This window comes from Vigna radiata, chromosome 6 (genome assembly GCF_000741045.1).
Source record: "Vigna radiata var. radiata cultivar VC1973A chromosome 6, Vradiata_ver6, whole genome shotgun sequence".
Classification (NCBI taxonomy): domain Eukaryota; kingdom Viridiplantae; phylum Streptophyta; class Magnoliopsida; order Fabales; family Fabaceae; genus Vigna; species Vigna radiata.
In genome coordinates, this window is record NC_028356.1 from 23,366,966 (window position 1) to 23,388,357 (window position 21,392).

At 40.1% G+C, this 21,392-nt stretch overlaps 1 protein-coding gene across 1 annotated transcript; it reads left to right on the plus strand.

Annotated features, from left to right (window-relative positions):
• Positions 1-396: 396 nt before the first annotated feature.
• LOC106764974 (chaperone protein DnaJ) lies at positions 397-15,012 on the plus strand. The gene is made up of 5 exons (XM_014649438.2): positions 397-710; positions 806-883; positions 960-1,035; positions 14,398-14,471; positions 14,572-15,012. Exons 1-5 carry the CDS (start codon positions 603-605, stop codon positions 14,641-14,643), a joined length of 408 nt encoding a protein of 135 aa, XP_014504924.1. The 5' UTR covers positions 397-602; the 3' UTR covers positions 14,644-15,012.
• Positions 15,013-21,392: the final 6,380 nt, after the last annotated feature.

Sequence of the window (21,392 nt, forward strand, 5' to 3'; positions counted from 1 at the left end):
TCTACTAGAATACAAATTTTTCTATATTCAAGCACCACCATAAAAGAGATTCAGAGAATCCTCAATAGAGGCCAAACAACAATTGAACTAGTACCGAACTTTTTTTTTTTTTTTCCAAATAGACCAACAGAGAAAAATCACCGAATCAACACGTCGTAATTGGTTGTTTTGTCGCAAATAATATTGTATGTGTCGTCAAGTCGCTAGAACCTTACGACTTTTGTCGCGAAATTGTGAATTGAATCGTGACACATTCGCTTGCAATAGAAAAAAAAATGTTTCTTTGAGGAAGGAAAACAGTTTTTGTTTTAACACACATGTTTGAAAAGATGACGTTGATTTTAATTTCGAATGATATTTGTTAAGAATCTGAAAAATGAAAATGGTGAGTAGTTAACAGTAATGGTAAATCTAGAAGATTCGTGAGAGCGAATGTTTGGAAGTTGCTTTTTGAGTCGTTGGATAATAGCGGCATAAATGAGACATACGCGGCACATCGAGACACACAGAGACAAAGAAAAGAAGCACTGGTTTGATTATTTCCCTTTTATCTCTTTGGTTCTCTCAGCCCCTTTCTTAGCGCTCACAAACTCAACACCATCATGATGTGGGAATGGGGCGATTACGAAGACGCCATCCCAGAATCCGACCAACCCGAACCCGATTCTCATCTCAACTTCGATTTCTTCTCCACCCTCGCCAAACCCAAGGTGCTGCACATTCTAACATAACTCTTCAAACTTTGTTTTATGAGTAGGGGTTGTTTCTGTAACTGCATATTGTGTTGTGTTCTGTGTTGAGGCAGGATTATTATAAGATACTGGAAGTGGATTATGATGCTACGGACGATGATATTCGCTCCAATTACATTCGTCTCGCTCTGGTGTGTTCTGTTGTAAGCGTTTTCCTTTTGTTGGGGTTTCCGATTGGGGCTAATGTGGGTGTGGTTGTGCGCGCAGAAGTGGCACCCGGACAAGCAGAAAGCCCAGGATTCTACTACCTCGCGATTCCAAGACATAAACGAGGCCTACCAGGGTATGTATGTATCTGTCTATGTATTTATTTTTAGGGTTAGGGATAAGGATGCCATCGTTGTTTATAGCGTGGGAGATTCTATTTTGATTAGGAATAAGGCCATATTATTCTATACAAGTTAGTGCAATCGTGGTTTTCTAAATCAGTTTTAAGAGGTTGGAAGTTACTAGCTATCTAGAGTGTCTTCTACTTAAGTTGTTTAGGGTTATTATATCACTGCATTAGTTTATGCATAAGTTTGTCGAAGTTATTTTTTTTTTTAACTTTTTTTCTACAATGACTTTTAATTATTTTTTCACCTAGAAGTGTTCATGAAGAAAATTTCAAAAGAGATCCTTTTTGTCTTTTCCCATACTAAAATGTTTCGGGAACTGTTTCTGTTTTGTTTAATTTGTGCCTAAGGCGGGTGCCTATTAATGTATTGAGCTGGAAGTGCTGCATAAATATGATGCTCGTATACTCTAAGGGAATGAAATAGTCAATTGTTTGGCATCGGGGTGGTGTTTTGTGTGATAATGTCTGAAAGGTGTGCTTGTGGTTTTGAATTTTAGAAATACAAAGGATGAAAAACTTGAGCAAGCTTACTTATATTAAAATTTATTTGAAAAAGCGTAGGAATAGTGATGCTTATGGTTTTGAATGTTGGGTTCTGAAGTGTCACTATTGTAGGGAATGAGAAGTTGTCCAATAGACAATAATATTATAAGTGAATGAGCGTGTCCAATAGAAGGTTGGAGTTACACCCATTGATGATTAGATGACTAAATCTTGCCCGTTTGACTTTGATCTAAATGGCGTGTCTGAAAATTTGTCATAGCACAATGACGTTATTTTTCTATCCTTGTTGCTGGATGGGTATTTGAGTAAACTCTGAGCACTATAAGCTGAAAAAGTCAAATGTACATCTTGAGTTTGATCGGATTTATTATAACTAGCCTTGTAGGACATATGCAATCATGCTTACAACTAGCATGGTTCATTTACTGCGTTTATTTTCTGTCTGCTATAAGCTTAAAACAATGTATCCTCAATGTAAATTGAGAGAGAAGGCTCCCATATAAGACTTCGGGAAATTCCAATGTAATAAAAGAATGATTGTGATCTTGCTAAATGTTTTCTTATGAGAAGGATTATGCTTTCACTTGCGTCCAATTGATGAAAGTTCCTTGTGTTCAAACCCTGCTAGGTGTATAAATTGTTTTCTGTGTGCAGTTAGAAGTTTCATGTTAGCATAGATAAGAGGTTAAACAAGGGAGTTTTTCTTTTATTGTTTTTTTATTGTTTTTTCTTTTACACAGAAAAGAACCCTACAGTCAGAATTAAAAAGGAAAGCAATGTACATTGGTTAGTGTGGTTGTTGAAAGTCTCACATTGACAAGAGATAAGATCAATTTATAATATATATAAGTGGGTGCAAACCTCACTTTACAAGCCGGTTTTGTGGGGTTGAGTTAGGTTTAAAGTCCACTTGGTAACATGGTATCAAAGCCAAGTTAAAGCCTATCCTAGCGATATTTGTTCTTTGTTGGGTATATTATTCCACCTGCTATCGGGCTATTATCAGATCACCCATTAATGTCCAGTCTCACGTCCACAATGTATATACCTTGATATGAGGGGGATGTGTTGGAAGTCTCACATCGACTAGAAACAAGGTCAATTTATAATATATAAGTGGATGCAAACTTTACAAGCCAATTTTATAGGGTTGAGTTAAGTTTAAAGTCCACTTCTTAACAGTGGTCAGAGAGTGAGAAAGAATAGCAAGAATTAGGATATAATGTGGGTAGGATAGAAGGAGACAGATTAAGAAATAGTGTTAGTCAGGTTGTTAGGGTGAGTGTCTACAATACATGGTCAGGTGGCTTTTTGGGCATGTACTACCTTTGTATTTCTCAAATTCTGGTGCCTTAAACTTATGCGGTATCCTCACCCCAGGAACCAAACTCAGTCTTGCAACATTGTCGAACCCATAGCTTTCAACTCCTTCAACAACCCTCAGTCTCTCTTCTAGAATTTCCAACCTGCTTCTAGCCTCATCAACGCTATTAATTACCCCATGCAAAGCAGTGTGCGGGTTGGGTTGGGGCGTTACAGTCACTCGTGTTCCCGTGTGGTTGTTCATTCCTATACCTGCCATGGGTGCCGACACTGAAACAAGACCTTGAGTGCCGATTTTCAACCTGACATTTTGCTCTCTCATTTTTTCCATTTCCGCCTTTCATCTCCTTAGTCTCTAAGTCTTGGGATTGTCCATCATTAGTCAGCTGAGCACTGATTGGCGTGAAGGGTAATTTAATCTCCTTTACCCTCTTTACGATCCAGGTGTGATGACTAAATTTGCCATCCACCACCACATCCTTGGATCTTTCTCTGATCGCACAACATTTTCCCAAGCGTTCCTAACTTTCCTCAGCATCTTAGTGAAATGTTCGTATTCATAATAGATGAATAATGCAGTGAGATAGTCAGGTGATGGTGTCCTTTTCATGGGATGTCCGAATTGCTTTTTGACCAAAACAGGGTTGTAATTGATGCAATATTGGGCACCTATGAGGGGTATATTGGGAAAGTTGTCACAATGATGGATATAGGGTTTAATCCCAAGCCAAGGAAGGCGCCATTTTACATTTCCCCCACTCAAATCAACAAAGAATTGTGACCACTCATTTCCTCCTTTGTCTTTAGGCTTTTGGTGCGACAAATCTTTCAACGAACACCTGACATCAACTACTCCCTTAAATACATGCGCGGTCATCCAAACATACAGCACCGACAAACAACAAAGAATTTTCTTCCCTTTTCTCTTGTGGCAAAAACTCATGGTCCCATAAATGTCTGCGAGGACTGCAGTTACAGGATTCTCTGATCTTGTCTTTCTCGCCATGAAGACATCTATTGCAGTATAGTCCACAAAGTCTTCTATCTTGGGGAACAAAATGACGCCGTATACGGTAAGGGCTAGCACGTCCATGAAAGTCTCCCACTCTTCTTTATCAGCTATATTATGCAAGTATTGCTCCATATATCCTTGCGTAAGTCCGCGTACTTGGTTCCTCGTTACCAACCTATCTTTAAGTTCTTTAGGATGTAATTTCATTATGGCAATAATGGTGGGGATAGAGGCGTGAAGCTCCAAGTGCTGATAAGGAGTGGTACTGATAGGTTATAAGGGGATAGGGGCATAATGGGTAATGGTTTAGGTGCAGAGGAATTATATAAATAGGACTCTGTTATGTTGTGAGGGGGACTTTTGGAACTTTAGTGTATAGACAGGTTCTCTGAGCCTTGTGAGGGAGGTTATGCTCCCAACCCATTCATTGTACAATGCCTATTCATTCTGAAATAAGAGGATTCTTTCATTCATCTTTGTATTATGTTGTGTGAGAGTGTGTTTGGTTAGGTTTCAGACTTAGAAACCTAACAAAATTGGTCCTCATTGACGGACGCTTGGCTCCCATCTGAGTGACCATCCCGGTTCCTATTTTGTCCACCCAGCATTTGCATAATTTTCTGTAAGTCTTGATGCATCGCTGTCGTTTCTTGCCGTATTTCTTGCATATTTCTTTTCCATTATGCCATGCTCCTTTCGTTGGTCCTCCTCTCCAAGGTATTGTCTCTTCCTTCCATCACGCATATCCTCTCTTCGATTCTATTCTCCAAAGTGGTAGCCCCCCGTCTTGCTCCGCCTTTAATTGGATCCGGCAGATCGGACCAATTTTGTTAGGTTTCTAAGTATGAAACCTAACCAAACACACCCTCACACAACATAATACAAAGATGAATGAAAGAATATCTTATTTCAGAACGAATAGGAACTGTACAATGAATGGGTTGGGAGCATAACCTCCCTCACAAGGCTCAGAGAACCTCTCTATACACTGAAGTTCCAAAAGTGCCCCTCACAATGTAACAAAGTCCTATTTATACAATTCTTCTGCACCTAAACCCATTTACCCATTATGCCCCTATCCCCTTATAACCTATCAGGTACCCTTTAGTGGTAAGCCTAGGATGTGCTCAAACTCTTGATGCCAATTGGAAGTCTTGAAATGTGAAGCATCTGAGCCGAGAGTGATAATATTGTGCAAGGGCTATGATGACAGGCAATTGTACTTCCACATCCATCAAACTCAACAAGTTTCCATACTTTTTCTTGAAGGCTTCTCTCCTTATGGTCTTCAACTGTTTGCCTAAGTTTATCAGGTCTGCCAGGTTTCCACCATGAGTCTTCAGGCGAGGTTTCTTTCTTAACATGGCAGAATCAGTCTGTTGTGTAGCATCGGGTCTTGCATTAACTTCCATCCTGTATGAGATCAAGCAAATAACCTGTGATTTTCCTTAAAACGAGCATGTTACCAAATGATGAATGAAAATGATGCATGAAGATATATAGAAGTAAAATAACATGACTAACAAAATGCATGCATAGTATGAACATGCAAAATTGTTATTTTCAAAAAAGAACAAACAGTGTGAGAGTTACAGGAATATACATTTCTTCCTTTGTGCCCTAACATAGGTTCAACACTTCAGATTTAAGGTCAAGTATATGCAATCTCATAGGGATGGCTTTTGAAACCTAAAGATCAAGGTCACTAGAGCTATAGCCCCCTTCATAGCATCTTCACAATAGTCGAGTAATCAATTAGTTGTGAAGACACAAATGAAGAGAACAAACTCTAGCTGGGTTCTCACGATAGCCAAACAGGAAGTATGTCCCAAGTGGCTTGTTGAGAACAAACTTTGCTTGATCTCATACAAGCCGGAAGTTAATGCAAGATGCTACACAACATACTGATTCTGCCATGTTGAGAAAGAAACCTCGCCTAAAGACTCATGGTGGAAACCTGACAGGGTTGATAAACTTAGGCAAGCAGTTGAAGACCATAAGGAGAGAAGCCTTCAAGAAGAAGTATGGAAACTTGAGTTTGATGGATGTGGAAGTACAATTGTCTGCCATCACAGCCCTTGCCTTTCATGGACGTGCTAGCCCTTACCGTGTACGACGTTGTTTTGTTCCCCAAAATAGAAGACTTCGTGGACTATACTACAATAGATGTCTTCATGGCGAGAAAGACAAGATCAGAGAATCCTGTAACTGCAGTCCTCGCATATGTTTATGGGACCATGAGTTTTTGCCAAAAGAGCAAAGGGAAATTTTTTTTTTTGTTGTTTGTCGGTGCTATATGTTTGGATGACCGCACATGTATTTAAGGGGGCACAATTCTTTGCTGGTTTGAGTGATGGGGTGGTGGATGGTAGAGTTAGTTATCACACCTAGATCGTAAAGAGGGTAAAGGAGATTAAATTGCCTTTCAAGCCAAAGTGCTCAGCCGACTAGTGATGGACAATCCCAAGACTTAGAGGCTGAGGAGATGAAGCAGTTGAAGGCGGAAATGGAAAAACTGAGAGTGCAAAATGTCAGGTTGGCAAATGAATTACAAAGAGCGTGCAACGATGATAGGATGATGAGAGTGTATGAAAGGAGAAGGAAGAGCAAGTGAAGCGTTAGTTGACATTAGTTGGCCTAACTGTTAGACAGTTAGGAAGGGCGGGACTTATTTCTGTATAAATAGCTGTGTAATAGAAGAAAGGACTTTTGACGGTTAGTATATTCTAAACAGGATTGGTTATCCTTGTTGGGCGGGAGGTTAGGCTCCCATAGTACCTTCTATTCTTGTATTCTTTCTTGGAGATCAATAAAACCAGAGGTTATACATACCTTCTGCATTGCTTACGAGTGTTATCTGGGTAAGAGATAAGGTTTCTTTAGCAGAAACCTACCAAACGATTTCGTAGATATGAGGAATGCTATAGAGGAAAAAGCACGGGCCTATGAAGAAATTGTTAGAAGCCAGAAGGTCGAGAGAGATTACACATTCCGATTAAAGTAGGATCTTGCAGCTTTGAGCAAGGAGCTAGCCAAGAGGGTGAAGGAGAAGAATGCGGCGTTAGAAGAGGAAAAACAATGGAAGCATCTACATGAAGAAGAGAAAAGGGATAAATGAGAAGCCCTGACAAGATTAAGAGAAGCACAAATTCAGGCAGAAAAAGTAGGGCATCAGATGAAGGAAATGGCCACGTCATTTGAGACAGATTTGAACCATGAATGCTGGAAGCTAGTGGAGGTAGAAGAAAGGCATCGGGCCATGATAAAACAAATGGAGACTTTTATTGAAGATTAAGAGGAGTGGTGTAGGTCAATTGAGTTTGAAGAAAGACATCAGGCCTTGGTGAAGCGGATGGAGGATCCCATCGCAGAACAAGGAAGGGTTGTGAAGCATTGGAAGGAAAGCTTCTCCCAATTGGCTGCTTTAGCAAATGGAGCAATTGAGGATATTCCCAAAATGGTGTCGAACGCTGAAGCGAGGATCTACTTTTGTAACCTGTCGGAAGAGATAAAGCTTTTTATTAATAATTGTAAATGGTTAATAGGTGAAATGAAAACCTTCATCGTTCAAGCTAAGGAATGATGTAAAGAGATGAGATACTTATGTTTTGTTCCTTTAGGCAATGTAATGAACTGAGTTTCTTTAAATGAAAGATTTGGGGAGTTCGTATGGTATCGACTTGGGTTAATTTTCATTAATAATCGTGATCATGTGATTTCCATCTATCATTAACATGCATCATGTTTTCCTTTTGTTTAGCATATTTCATTCTCATCTAATTCAAATTGATTAAAATAATAAAACAGTATAAAGTGTGGAAAACAACGACCAAATTTACACGACATCCTTATAGGACTCTGGCAAATTCAACCATCATGGAAAACTGGGAGGAGGCATATGAAACCATCAAGGCTGATAATAACCAGTTGAAGGACAAAGTCGGCCAGATCTTGGTAGCCCTAGAATCTCTGAAGACTACGGGAGAGCCCTCGTCAGCATGGATTGAGAGGATTGCCCGCTCTTATCCTCCAATGTTCAACGCCCTAAGCAAGTCGGTTCCTTTCCCGATGTATGGTTTACCCCTGGGTTATACTCCTTCCGTAGGAGATTACTCGGAAACGAAACATGCTTTATTCTCCTTTCCCACAACTGTTAATGTACCGCCAATCGGTACTCAAGGTCTTGTTTCAGTGTTGGTATCAATGGCGAGTATAAGAATGAACGAAACAACCACACTTGCGAGAACGCGAGTGAGTGTAACGCCCCAACCCGCACATAGGGTTACAAGCGAAGACTCTTCAGCCAAGACTATACCGTACACTACTTTGCATGAGGTAATTAACAGTGTTGATGGGGCTAGAAGTAGGCTGGAAATTCTAGAAGAAAGACTGAGGATTGTTGAAGGAGTTGAAAGCCATGGATTCGGCGATGTTGCAAAACTGAGTTTGGTTCCTGGGATGAAGATACTGCAATAGTTTAAGGCATTGGAATTTGAGAAATACAAGGGTAGTACATGCCCAAAAAGCCACCTAACCATGTATTGTAGACAGATGGCGACTCCACTAGAGACTTTAGGTTCAAGATGAAATATGGTTGTGCATTAGACAGTGATGGAGAATGGTGAAGATTCATACCACAATATCATATACAAACAGAGCATGAATGTGTTGCAATGCAAGTGTAAAAGAAAATGCAGCAAGCTTACTCAATTAAAGCATAGCGATACAAATGAGAGCAAGGGGTTACTTACCTCTTGGAGCTCTTTTGCTATTGCCTCGCGTCTTCGTTGCCTGTCGTAACAAGATGAATAAAGTTGGTGTTGGAGGTAAGGGCGGCCAGAGTTCTCACTTAGTCTGTGATGGTGAGATCTGTATATCCAAAAATAGTCTCCTTGTATTTTTGATGACTGCGATTGTGATGATACCCCCAAAACCAATTCTCAGCAAACGCCGCCCCTCTGCCTTTTTGAAGATTGTCCTTAACCAAAATTCTCTAACCGTTTTCTTTGCCCCTCCTCTCCAAAACGTGTCCCAACCTCTTTCTTGTTTGTCACGTTTTTTTCATCTTTTTTCTTCTTTTTTTCTTTTTTCTTTTTTTTAGCTCTTTTTTATTTTAAAAACAAAATAAAAAAAAGAATAAAAACACGATAAAATAAAATAAAAATAAGTAAAAAAATAATAATAAACAAAGAAGAAGTAAGCAAAAATAATTAGATGAAAAACAAAATGAACTAAAGAGTAAACAAAAATAAAAATAAAAAAGAAGAATATAAAACATGAGAAAAATAAAAATAAAAGATAATAAGTTTTTATGAAATTTATCTTTTGCATCTTATTTTATTTTCCTATCACTTCTTAAATCTAGACTTCTTTAAATATTTACACGGACAAAATTGGATATTGAGAGCGAGTGAGGTTGGTTTCCTTTATATAGTTAGAAAAGCTACCTGTTGGTTTAAAAGGTAACGGGAGCTGATCCTTGTTACTGTTTTCTATGTTTGCTACGTGTATAAAACATGCTCATAATGCTGTGAAGAGTGTCTTTCCCTGCTATTTTCTGGAGGTTTTACCTTATTCGCTGATTGATGAATATCATGAACCCTATGCTTGGTCGAATGACTGTCCTTTGCCTGAAACTGGATTGCTGCATTGAATTCATTGGTGTAGTGCGGCTATGTGTTAAAAGGCTGTTTTAATGGTCTAATTACGTGAAGGAACTGAACACGTCTGGATTGATGGGTTTGGCCTGTGTGCACTGCAATTCTGTATTATAAAGAATTACTTCGAGTCTAAAAATATGAATGGATGATTGTTTATGGCCATTAGGTGAAGGTAAGTTCCTAAACCTTCTTAAAGATAAACTGAAAAGAAAAGGCGGGGTCTGTGATATAGTTTCTGTACTAAAGTGGTGTGTGCAATCTTAATTATAAAGGTAATAAAAAGATGAGGTTGTGGCGTTTGAGGACGTAACGTTTCCTTTGAGATTGAAGAGGTGCAGTGTTGTGTTTTAGAAGTCGATTGAATATATATTTAAGTGCTAGACATTAGCATATTTTAGGACTTGGTACAACAACTTAGTTGCGGGGATTAAGTTAGACTCTAAACCAGTTTAGGTTGCAGGTTCTTAATCAGGTTATAACATAGTTGGCGCAAGATTTTATTCTGTATTTTCTCTGTTTTGTTAGGTGCAGCCAACCTAAGACAGTGGTGTGTGCTTCTTGATCAAACCAGTGGCTGTGGTGTTTTGTTTCCAGCTTGTTTGCGCCTTGCCTTTCATTAGTTTTTGGTTGTTTGGTCTGAGCCAATCTGCAACAGTGAACTAAGGTGTTTATGGATTGTTGGAGTCCCATTTTGATAGGTTTCTGATATGGGAACCTATCTGACTCCACACTCACACGAAACAAGAGTGCAGAAAACCAAAGAATGAAAACTGTATTGATCTTTCTTTACAATGTACAGAATACAAGCGCTCAAGGGAGTCCTATTTCCCCTCCACAGAAACAGAGTCCTGTCTAAATAATTCTCAAAAATCCCAATCTCGCCTGTACACACAACATGAGTTCTTTATAAGAACTCTTTTCCCGCGCCCCCCTACAAAACTGACTAACTCACTAACGTGTTATGACAGTTAGATTTCCCTTTCACATTTAACTCACTTAACTCTTCTCTTTCTCTCATAAACTCTCCATACTCCAACAATACCTGTCGCTTGATTATCAACCTTGTCCTCAAGGTTGAAATCGGGAAACTGATCCTGGATTGTCCCAACATCCTCCCAGGTAACTCCTTCTAATCCCCCTTCTTGCCATTCGATCAAAACTTGTTGTCTAATCTCCCCATCTTGCAACTGTTGTCTTCTGTCTAGAACCTTGTGAGGCCAAAAGGTTGGGCCATCAGCTTGTAGATCAACTGGTAAATCCTTCTCCACCCGTTGTGTCCCCACTACAACCTTCAAGTGCGACACATGGAATAGGGATGTATTCTGGCTGTGTCTGGCAGTAGTAGCTTGAATGCTACCTTTCCCAACTGCTGCACCACCTTAAAAGGCCCATAGTATCTCGTGGACAGCTTAGGATGCAACCTTCCTGGCATGGAGGTTTGTCGGCGGGGTCTAATCTTCAAATATACCCAATTGTCGATCTTAATCGTCACTAGTTTCCGCTTGCGGTTGGCGTATTTGGACATGAGATCCTATGCTCTCGTTAAATGGAATCGGAGCTGTTGAAGCGCTTCATCCCTGGTCTGTAGCTCTTGTGCTACTGCTTCCATAGCTGTTTCTCCAAGTATGAATCTCGTTAGGGTTGGCGGAGCTCTCCCGTACACCATTTCGAATGGGCTGTACTTAGTCGCCCCTTGGTAACTGGTGTTACCAGTATTCTGCCCAAGGTAGGGGGCTCCAACTTCTCGGTTATTCGGAGCAAAAACATTTGAGATACCCTTCCAAGATTCTGTTTAGTACCTCCGTCTGGCCATCCAACTTTGGGTGATAAGTTGTACTCATCTGCAGCTGTGTCCCCTATTCCTTCCAAAACAAACTCAGAAACAGCGGATCACGGTTACTTACTGTTAGGATATAAGGTAATAGGATATAATGGGTAATGTGTGCAGAATAAAAGGAAAAAGTTTAGGAATTAGTTGGAGTTTGGTTAGTTGGTTAAGGGGCCTTTATAAGAAGGCAGGGAGCTCTAGTTTCAGGGGACTTTTGATAATCTTGTAGATTGAGCTTTGGCTCTTTGTGAAGGGGAAACCCTTGGAGGAGGGAGTGCTCTCCTATTCTTGTATTCTTTGGTTAAAATAATAATACAGTTGTTCTATTTCCAGTAATCTGGTGATTGATGTGTGCTGTTTTTGAGTGATAGTTAGACTTCTTGAATAAAGATGCCTAACAAATTGGTCTGACCCGTCGGATCGAAGTGGGGGTAAAGGGTCAAGAAGTTGCTGGATCGAGAGGCTACCAAAAACAGGAGAACTACCGTTTCGAGAATAGGGTTGGAGAGTCAAGAAAGGAAAAAAGACGTTACCAAGAACCTGCCGTTTCAAAGTGGGGGCGTCGGATTCCAGAACCTATCGTTTCGAGAAGCTATCGGAATCAAGAAGTAGTCAAGCAACTGCCGTATCGAGACGCTACCGGAATCTGTGGGGGCGATGGAAATTGCGGTTGATAGAAGGAAGGCGCAGACAGTGTCGCTACGACAAGAGTATGCAACAATACGCCAAGATTTACAAGAAATTATGAGATTGTTGAATGGGCAAACCAGCAACCAAGACCAGGCCTACGTCAACGAGAACAAAAGGAGGCAACAGGAGAACGTGGGAGAGGGAGCGAGAGAATGCCACGAAGTGCAACCCAGCGAGAAGAAGAGGGTAGAACTGCCTATTTTTGAAGGGTTTGATCCGTTTGGGTGGGTCTCGAAGGCAGAGAAGTTCTTTGAGTTGCAAGGTGTGGCAAAGGAGGAAAGGGTGTGCCTAACGGGATTCAGTATGGAGGGGAGCGCTGGCTACTGGTTTAAAGCCTGGAAGGAGAAAGCCAAGAATCGTTCTTGGGAAGGCCTGAAGGGGGCAATGGTGGTGCGATTTGGAGAACGTAAAGGGGGCACCATCTTTGAAAGGGTGCGGCCAATAAGCAGTCAGGAACTGCGGAAGAATACGTTCCAGCATCAAACATGGGAGAACTGCCTGAACCGAGCGGGAGAGGATTGAAGGAACCGAACATAACAGTTCTGCCAGAACCGAACGTGAGAGGTCTACTGTCGGACCCGCAAGGAAGAGGACGGAAGGAACAGGAGGGATGGATCAGTGGGAGAGAAGCGTGATGAAAGAAGGAATGACGGACTCAGAGGGAAGAATGGATGGAAGAATCAATGCCCAAGAGGTAGAGAATGGGAGCGGGGTAGAAGACGAGTCATTTGGGGGACAAACACGTAGTACGATTGCCGACCGGTCCGAGACAAAATTAGACCAGAAGCAGACGGAGTTGTCCACTCTCTTGGCTGGAGGCCCTACTCAACCTAAAGCGATAGGGGATCGAACGATTTTGACCATTATAGGACGAAACCGAATGGCAAAATCGAATGGTATTGGGGGCGATAGGAGGGAAAGAGGAAGAATGGAAGATAGTGGAGGAGGAATTGCCACCTCCTAAGCCGCCAGACCTGAAGTTGCAAGTACTAGTCAGCGGGTTCTCTCCCTATGATAAGATCACATCACAATGCAATGGGCTCAAGTTTCATTGTTCCAACCTTAAGGACGAGGTTGTTTTGCAGCGGTATGTAATGATAGGATACAGGGGGAAAGGACTTAATCGGTTAGAATAGAAGGTGGAGGAATTCTAAAAATAAAACCTAGTATGTGTCAAGCGGGTATCGAGTATATTTTTGTGCAAAGTCAGGCTTTAAGCTTGTGTAGAGAGGTTATGCTCTCAACCAGGGAGGTTATCTCCCAAACCCATTCTTGTAAAAAGAGTACTTTCATAGTGAATAATAGACAAACCCCATTCTTTCTTTTTGTTTCTATCTTTTGAGTGAGTTCTCGTTAGGTTTCAAACCCAGGAACCTAACAAAGGATGAGTATTGCATCATTTTCTTTTTCAATGGGGTAGAAAGGGAAGGATGTCTCGTCCGTAGGTTTCTAGTTCGAATTGAGTATAGTGTCCGTTGTGATTAGTGGCAGAGTTTACTCGTAAGTCTTGAAAGAGTAGAGGAGATAGGTCTGAAGCTATGGTGGAGGATTACTCAAACTATCCTCTTTTGGTGAACAGGTTTTGTATGATAAGGTACGGGGGAGAACAACATGTGGGTTGTAACTAGTTAGTATTGGCATATTTCGGGTGTGGCATGTGATTGAGCTAATCTGATTGGTGTGATCTGTTGATTGCATTAGTTTGATGTATATTGGATATTGTTTCCACTTTCTTGTTGGATTATTTTTGGGTAACTCACCCTTATTATTTGTTGTGTGTTGCGATGATCGTATAACTTGTGTTGTTATATGAGAGTAGATATTATTACATTTGCTTCAGTTGATAAATAGAGATACTGGGAGACCTTGGGAATTTTTAGTGATTTACTTTTAAACGTTTCCATTTAATTTGAAATAGTTATTTCGGAATTTTATTTGGAAGTTACAAGGATTGGAATAAGTTTTTCTTTACGAGGATTGGAATAAATTTAACTTTTCCTTACAATTACAGCTCCAATTTCTTCTTATCTCCCCTAATTTGCTCAAATTCCTATATGCTTGTTTTGGAAACTTCTTCCTTTTAACCAGAAAGCGTGCTACTGCTTTGAAGTTTGAAGCTTATAAATGCATTTGCAATGTGACCCTACCACTTGATTATTACCACATCCAGATTTGATTATTACCACATCCAGATTTGATTATTACCCTACTTTATTTCTGTCAGTTGAGTAGATGGGACTGTATGAGTTCTTTCAAGTCATAATGTAACACCTATTTGGCTTTTTGCACAGTTTTGAGTGATCCAGTCAAAAGGAGGGAATATGACATAAACGGAATGCGTTATGAATATGATTACAATATCATTGTAAGCAATGTTTGTCTTCATCAGACAGGACTTGTGTTTTGAAACAATGTTTTATTTTCAAAGAATAACTGTGTTTTTGATTTGAGATTTTTTCATGTAGGATTATCTTAATCGTTACAAGGGCCTTATCTTGACTTGCAATGGCCTTGGCATAAAGCATTCGATATGGTAAACAAAAACATGACAGATAGCCTTTCAGTGCATCTAGGACAGTTTTTTAGAAGTACCTGGCACTGCATGCCATGCTTAGTGTTGAAGATATCTGATTATGATGTCCTGGAGAGAGTTTCATGCTTTTTTGTATAAAAGAAATGGACAAAATGGAACTTCTACCTGTTGTAATTATGCTCTCTCTTCCCTTGCCTTCCTTCATACTTGTGCTTAGATAATCTCAAATGGTCAAGATGCATAAGTTGAATTTAATTCTAACATTGGTTCGACTAAACTAAAATTCACTAGGCCAGTCTTCCGAAAAGAACATTGATTAAAGGGATTACACAATTTAAGTTATTTAATTTAGCAATAGTTCAGTTATTATCAACTTAGTGTGCAGGCCAATTTTTTATGCATTTAGTATGGTCCAGTTTATATTTTTTAACAACCTTGCTCATTTTGCTGTTTTGTTTGTTCTGTATCTTTTGACCAAAAGAAAATGTAACTTTAGAAATTTGCAAGATTGTATCGTTTTACTTCATGGAAGAGAAAAAAAATGAGAAAAGTTTTATTTTTTTTTAAAAATAATTTTAAAAGTTCTTTTATACTCATTTTAACGTAAAGGTTAAATAAAATTTGGTCCGCGTTAAATTTCTAACATAATTATACTTATTATAATCAAAATATTTAATATCTAAGTTTCTAATAAATGGGTGTTCCATACATAACACAAGTTAAATCTATTTAGTATAAAATAAAAATAAATTGTAAGATAATATACTAATAAATATATAATTTACACAATTTATCTTAAAAAGATATGATTGAAGAAAAATATTTCTTAGACTTGATAAATAATTTTAGACTTATTCCAATATTGGTGGAGACTATTCACTCTGATTACGCATCATGCTACTTGATTATTTTAATGAGAATGGGACATACACTTCTCTTTATATATAGAGGTTAATGGAAAAAATCTTTGCTTACCAGATTGGTCGATGCATAGATGTTTATGTCGATGATATGGTAGTTCACTGGCTACTCCTACTGATCATTTCAAAGATTTGGAGGTGTTCCGACAAATACAATGCTATAACATGTGACTTAATTCTGCAAAATGTACTTTTAGTGTAGTCGCAAGAAAATTCTTGGGATTTATGTTAACCGAGCGGGGTATATAGGCGAACCCAGACAAGTGCGCGGTCATTCTCAATATGAGGAGCTTCACTAACCTGAAAGAAATTCAGAGGTTGGTCGGTCGGTTGACGTCCCTTTCTCGTTTTATTCCCAAATTGGTGGAGCGCATCCGTCCAATTGTGAAACGGATGAAGAGGGGGGTGGTAGCAGAGTTATGGGATGCAGACTGTGACCAAGCATTCATGGAGGTAAAAATCGTGCTCACTAACCCATCAGTTATGAACCGACCGCTCCCCAAGGCTGATTTACAAGTATACCTAGGGGTATCTGTTGAAGCTATTAGCGCAACGTTGGTGCAGGAACAACCGGAACCTCGCCTCATTTACTTTGTAAGTAGGGTGCTGCAGGAGGCGGAGACACGTTACCAGCAAGTAGAAAAGGTCGCTTTGGCCCTTCTAAATGCTTCTCGACGCCTTCGTCCGTAATTCCAGAGCCACCAGGTAGTCGTCTGAACCGATTACCCGATCTCAAAGATTTTGAGGAAACCCGATCTAGCCAGGCGCATGGTAGGGTAGGTTGTAGAATTGTCTGAGTTCGGCCTGCGTTACGAACCCCGAGGATCTGTCAAAGGTCAGCATTTAGTTGACTTTGCAGCGGAGTTACCCCTGGCTCTGTCGAGCGAGCAGTGGAGCTTGTATGTGGATGGAGCGGTCGGTCAACTTTGGAGCAGGTGCGCGAATAGTTTTGGAGGGACTTGATGGTTTTTTATTAAAACAATCCCTTATCTTCAAGTTTAAGGGCTCAAATAACCAGGCTGAGTATGAGGCCCTAATTGCAGGTCAAGGATGATCAATTGGTGGTAGGCCATATGAACGGGGAATTTCAGGTCAAGGATGATCAACTATTCCGGTACTTTCATAAAGCCATCGCTTTAGTCAGAGAATTCCAGAAATTCACCCTTAAGCACATCCCTCGAGAAGAGAACGCCCAGACCAACATGTTGTCTAAGCTTAGCAATGACAAGGAGAAAAGACAGTTGACGACCATCATCCGACAGGTGCTTGCGGAACCGTCGGTGGAATTCCTAACAATAAACAACCCCGAAGAGCTCGACTGGTGGGGGGAGATTCGAAATTTGATGAAAGATCAGGATGACGGTTGACCGGTTTAGCCGACGACGCTCGAAAAATTGCTCGATACGTCCTCATCGGGAGCGACTTGTACCGAAGAGGCTTCTCCACTCCCTTACTCAAATGCGTAAGCCCACAAGAGGCCTCTTACTTAATGAACGAACTCCATAATGGGATATGCAGATTTCATACCGGGAGGCGAACTCTGAAGGCGCGTGCCCTCTGGGCCGGGTACTACTGGCCAACCATGGAAAAAAACGCTAAAATTTTCTTACAGAAGTGTGAAAAGTGCCAGGCCCACACCAATGTCTTGCATGCCCCCCAAGGGAATTGCATACTCTGGTCTCTCCCTGGCCATTTGCTAAGTGAGGAATGGATATTGTGGGGCCATTCCTATCTGGTCGAGCCTATAAGAGATTTATCCTAGTCACGGTTGATTACTTCACGAAATGGGTGGAAGCTGAGGCCCTTGCCACCATCACCGCCCGACAAGTTTAGAATTTCTTTTGGAAGATAATATGCAGGTTCGGACTTCCACGGACGATCGTCACGAACAACGGTCGACAATTCATAGATAAGAAATTGAAGGCATTTTACTAAGGGTTGGGAATAAAGCATGTCACAAGTTCGGTGGAACACCCTCAGACTAACGGTCAAGCTGAGGTAGCCAACAAGGTGATAGTGGCCGAGCTCAAGAGAAGGCCAGGAGATAAGAAGGGGGCGTGGTTGGACAAACTTCTAGAGGTTCTACAGGCCTACCAGTGCACGTCGCACGACACTACTGGAGAGTCTCCGTTCAATCTAACTTACGACATAGATGCCATGTTTCCTGTTGAGTTAGGAGAACCATCATTAAGGTGACAGATCGAAGACTTGCAGGTCAATAATGAGGAATTAGAGTCGAGCTGGACAACCTCGACGGGCGAAGGGATCGTGTCGTTCTCCATGCGGAAGCCTGCAGAAGAATGGTGGAAAGAAAGTACAACACGAAGGTGCGCCCCTAAAGCTTCCAGAAAGGCGATTTGGTGTGGAGAAAGACCGGAGACGTTTGCAAAATCCCCGAGCATGAAAGTGATACGCGGGGTCCAAGCCCACCAAATAAATAACAACCCAAGAGCATGGTGAAGGGTAAAGTGGACATTGCTACATAAGGAGGGGTGTGCCTATCATAAAAGGGGGTAACATTAGTGTTTACTTTTCCATAGGCACATAGCATATTTTACATGTGTTTAATAAAGCTTTCTAGAAGCCACCCACATTTAGCACATGGTTGATTAGCTGGAATGAGATCCGTAAAGTGTGGATCTGATTTCTTCCCATGCATAGCTGAGAGGTTGAGCTATAAAACCTCCTTGGCATAGCTTGTATCAATCACTTTTGGATTAATATTGATGAAACTCTGCTTAAATGATTAGCAAGTTCTTCTTCAAGAGTCACCTTCTTAGCTTGATTTCCATTGCAACTTTCTTCCACTCTAGGAAGCCTTCTGAGTTGTGAGTCATCTCTCCAAGCTAGCCTCCACCTTCCCTCACCATAAACACCTTCTATTCCGCTGCAAGTCACTCCAAAATACCCAGCCAAAACTGCTCCAGCAGAACTCCAGATCTGCCTCTGCTGCCGGTTACTGTTCTATTGGTTCCAGCAGCCTTCCAAGCCTCATTTCATCTCCAATCTCACGGCACCCCTTCCTCACATCCCCCTGGATGTATCAAGTGGTATTCAGAGCTTAGGTTCTAACTTGAACCGTGAGATAAGTGGCTCCTTCTTTCATGTCCTAACTGTCATTCAATTTCTGCTATGTCTTGTGTTTTTCTGAATTCTGTTTCTGTTCCAGCATCTATGATGTGATTAGGCTTCTATGTTTTGAGTTTTATTGATACCAGCTGTGTTTGCTTGAGTCTTTATCATTTTCATTCGGTTTTCCTTACTGATTTTGAGTCATTTTCATGATTTAAGCATCATTCCAGTTTTGTTTGAAGTCATGTCAGTTTGATTGCTTTTTCTGTCTTTGCATCTGGTTTTTCAACCAAGTTTTACGGTTCTGAAAGTGTTTGGATGTGGCTACACCAATTAAGAGCAATGAACAATCAAGAGATGAGCTCAGGTGTTTAAATTTGCCAACCAAATTCAGATCTTCATTGCCTTTTCAGTTTCTGTTTCTGTTTTTTCCAGAAAGTGTTTCTACTACAACGAAATTCCATTGTTCATTTGGCATTGTGCACTGTTCTATTGAACAACAATTGATTGAGATAATGTCTGAGTCATTTGGAAGATGAAATTGATTTGATTCCAAGTGTTTCTTATGTTGCAAGCACCTAAAAGCAGTAAACCGAACTGCTACACTTCGTTGCGTTCAAAATTTTGAATAAATTGAGTTAGATTGGTACTAGATCATTGCCAATCATCTTCAACCTGTTTCTGCTGTTTGAGCAACTTTCAAATACCATTTCCAAACTATTCTTGCTGTTTTCAAACCAGAATTATAGTCTAAGTGCATCTTGACCATGGTAGTTGTGAATTTCAGTGGAAAATTAGTACTGCAGTAGTGAAATTCTGATATATGTTGTTTTGATCCATCAAATTAGATTCAACAAGTCTTAATTCATCATTGAAACATGTTTGAATCATTGGAAAAAACATAGAGGCAGTACTGTTAATTTGGTCAATTTTTCTGGACTGCATTTTTTTTTTACTGTTGCCGAGAGCTATGCTATGTAATTTCAAAATCTGCATTGATTAGCTGTTTGATTCAATAAGAGTGGATGTAGCAAAAGCCATTGGTCCATAAAATATCAAAAGTCAAGTTAAAATGAGTGATTAAAACATTAAAAGGCAGAATAGGACCAGTACATCTTGATTTCGAAATTCTGGTTGCACCTTTGAACATTGCTGTCAAAATTTAATGCAAGTTCACTGAGACATTTCATCAAACAGTTTAGTCCAATTTCTTTGCATAGCTATTTCGTGTTTTATTCTGGTTTCTGGTCTTTTATTGTGTTTTAAATCTGTTCTAGAGCCATTCTTAGGATCCATTTGAGGTGCCATCGTGTTTGTTACCCACTTAATTGCTTGCTTTTCGAATTTTAAACATTTTGCACACCAACTGTTTGAAGAAATTCCTGGTGTTGCTATCCATTGGCTGTGAAATTTCTAGCAATTGTGGTGACATTTCCCGTGACTAATTGGCTTGTTGGATAGGTGATTTGTACTTCAGAAGGATTACCACAAGTGGAAGCATCAAAGAAGGTTCAATGATGAGAAACAAATGCAAGAAGATGGCTCTTTGGGAAGGAAAACCGTGACTGAAAACTGCACCAGCAACAGCAGTCACTGTTTTGCTGCAGAATTTCGTTTCAATTGAGTGATCACCTGCAGCCGATAAATTTGTGTGAATTAAGCATAGTTCACTCCTTGTTTGGAGAAGCCAAAGCTGCACACATCATTCCTTAGCCAATTCGCATTTTCCTTTTCCATTTACCAAGTTCTTTGTAATTTCCATTGGTTTTTTGTTGTAAAGGGCCAATTCAAGCAAGTGAGGTGGTAGAGTTCATAAGTGCTCTTCCCTCATTTGTTAACTAGACTCAAGAAGTTTCACAACTTAAAATTGGGTAGTCGGTGAGTGTGTCTTAGATCCAAAGTCTAAGCCTCACCTTAGGAGACCTCACCTTTTACTTTTCCACCTTTACTTTCAAGTTTTCATTGCCTTTTTCATTCAAGGATTAGGAGCGCGCCTAGAGTCCGATTTTTAGAATCCCAACTTGTTGTTTTCCTTTGATTTGCTTTTGAGTCTTCTTTTGTGATTTTAAAAGTAATCTTGCAAGTAACAACAACTAAGTGAGTAGCCTAGAACAATTTTGGCAAGGNCAAGGCTTGGTACTTAAGCAATCCTAGTGATTCACCTCCCTTACCTGGAAATTGTTCTTGGGTGAAATCTAAGTAGTTGTAACACAAGAAAACTTTTAGAAACAAAAATGTCTTTTTATTCATCTAGGTTGTCTAGTTCATACATTAAGGATGATTTGTGTACTAAAGCTAGAAAAATTCCTTCTTTGGTAAAGATACAAATGTTTTAACATACCTAGTTTGGGAAAAAGAAATTAATCAAATGCATCCTGATCTTCTTAAGCAAAGTGAAATTGAGTCTTATAGTACAATTGTTCTTTCTAGAGAGTGTGAATCTCGTGTTCTTAGTTTATATCTCTCTAGATTAGAAAAGCATTCACTAGAGCGGTGGGATGAAAGGCAGTATTGGGTTCATCAAGGTAGAAAATCCACCATTGAAAATTGGTATGAATTGAGATCGTGCATGAGAAGAAAGTTTGTGCCTCCAAATATTCAAAGTAACTTAGAACATATGAGAGAGTTTATTAGAGAAGGCAAGTCATTCATTGCAAAATTAAGTGGATTCAATCGTAGGGAAATAGAGTTTAGAGAAAAACTCATGAAGTTCTTGAATGAGGGAAGTAAAAGGAGATTTGAGAGAGAACATAGGCAATTA

Excerpts from the sequence above, each read along its gene's own strand:
- LOC106764974 (XM_014649438.2), top strand. The coding sequence starts at position 603 with ATGATGTGGGAATGGGGCGATTACGAAGACGCCATCCCAGAATCCGAC. Across the intron at positions 711-805 it reads CCACCCTCGCCAAACCCAAG|GATTATTATAAGATACTGGA; the intron begins GTGCTGCACATT and ends GTGTTGAGGCAG. Across the intron at positions 14,472-14,571 it reads AATATGATTACAATATCATT|GATTATCTTAATCGTTACAA; the intron begins GTAAGCAATGTT and ends TTTTTCATGTAG.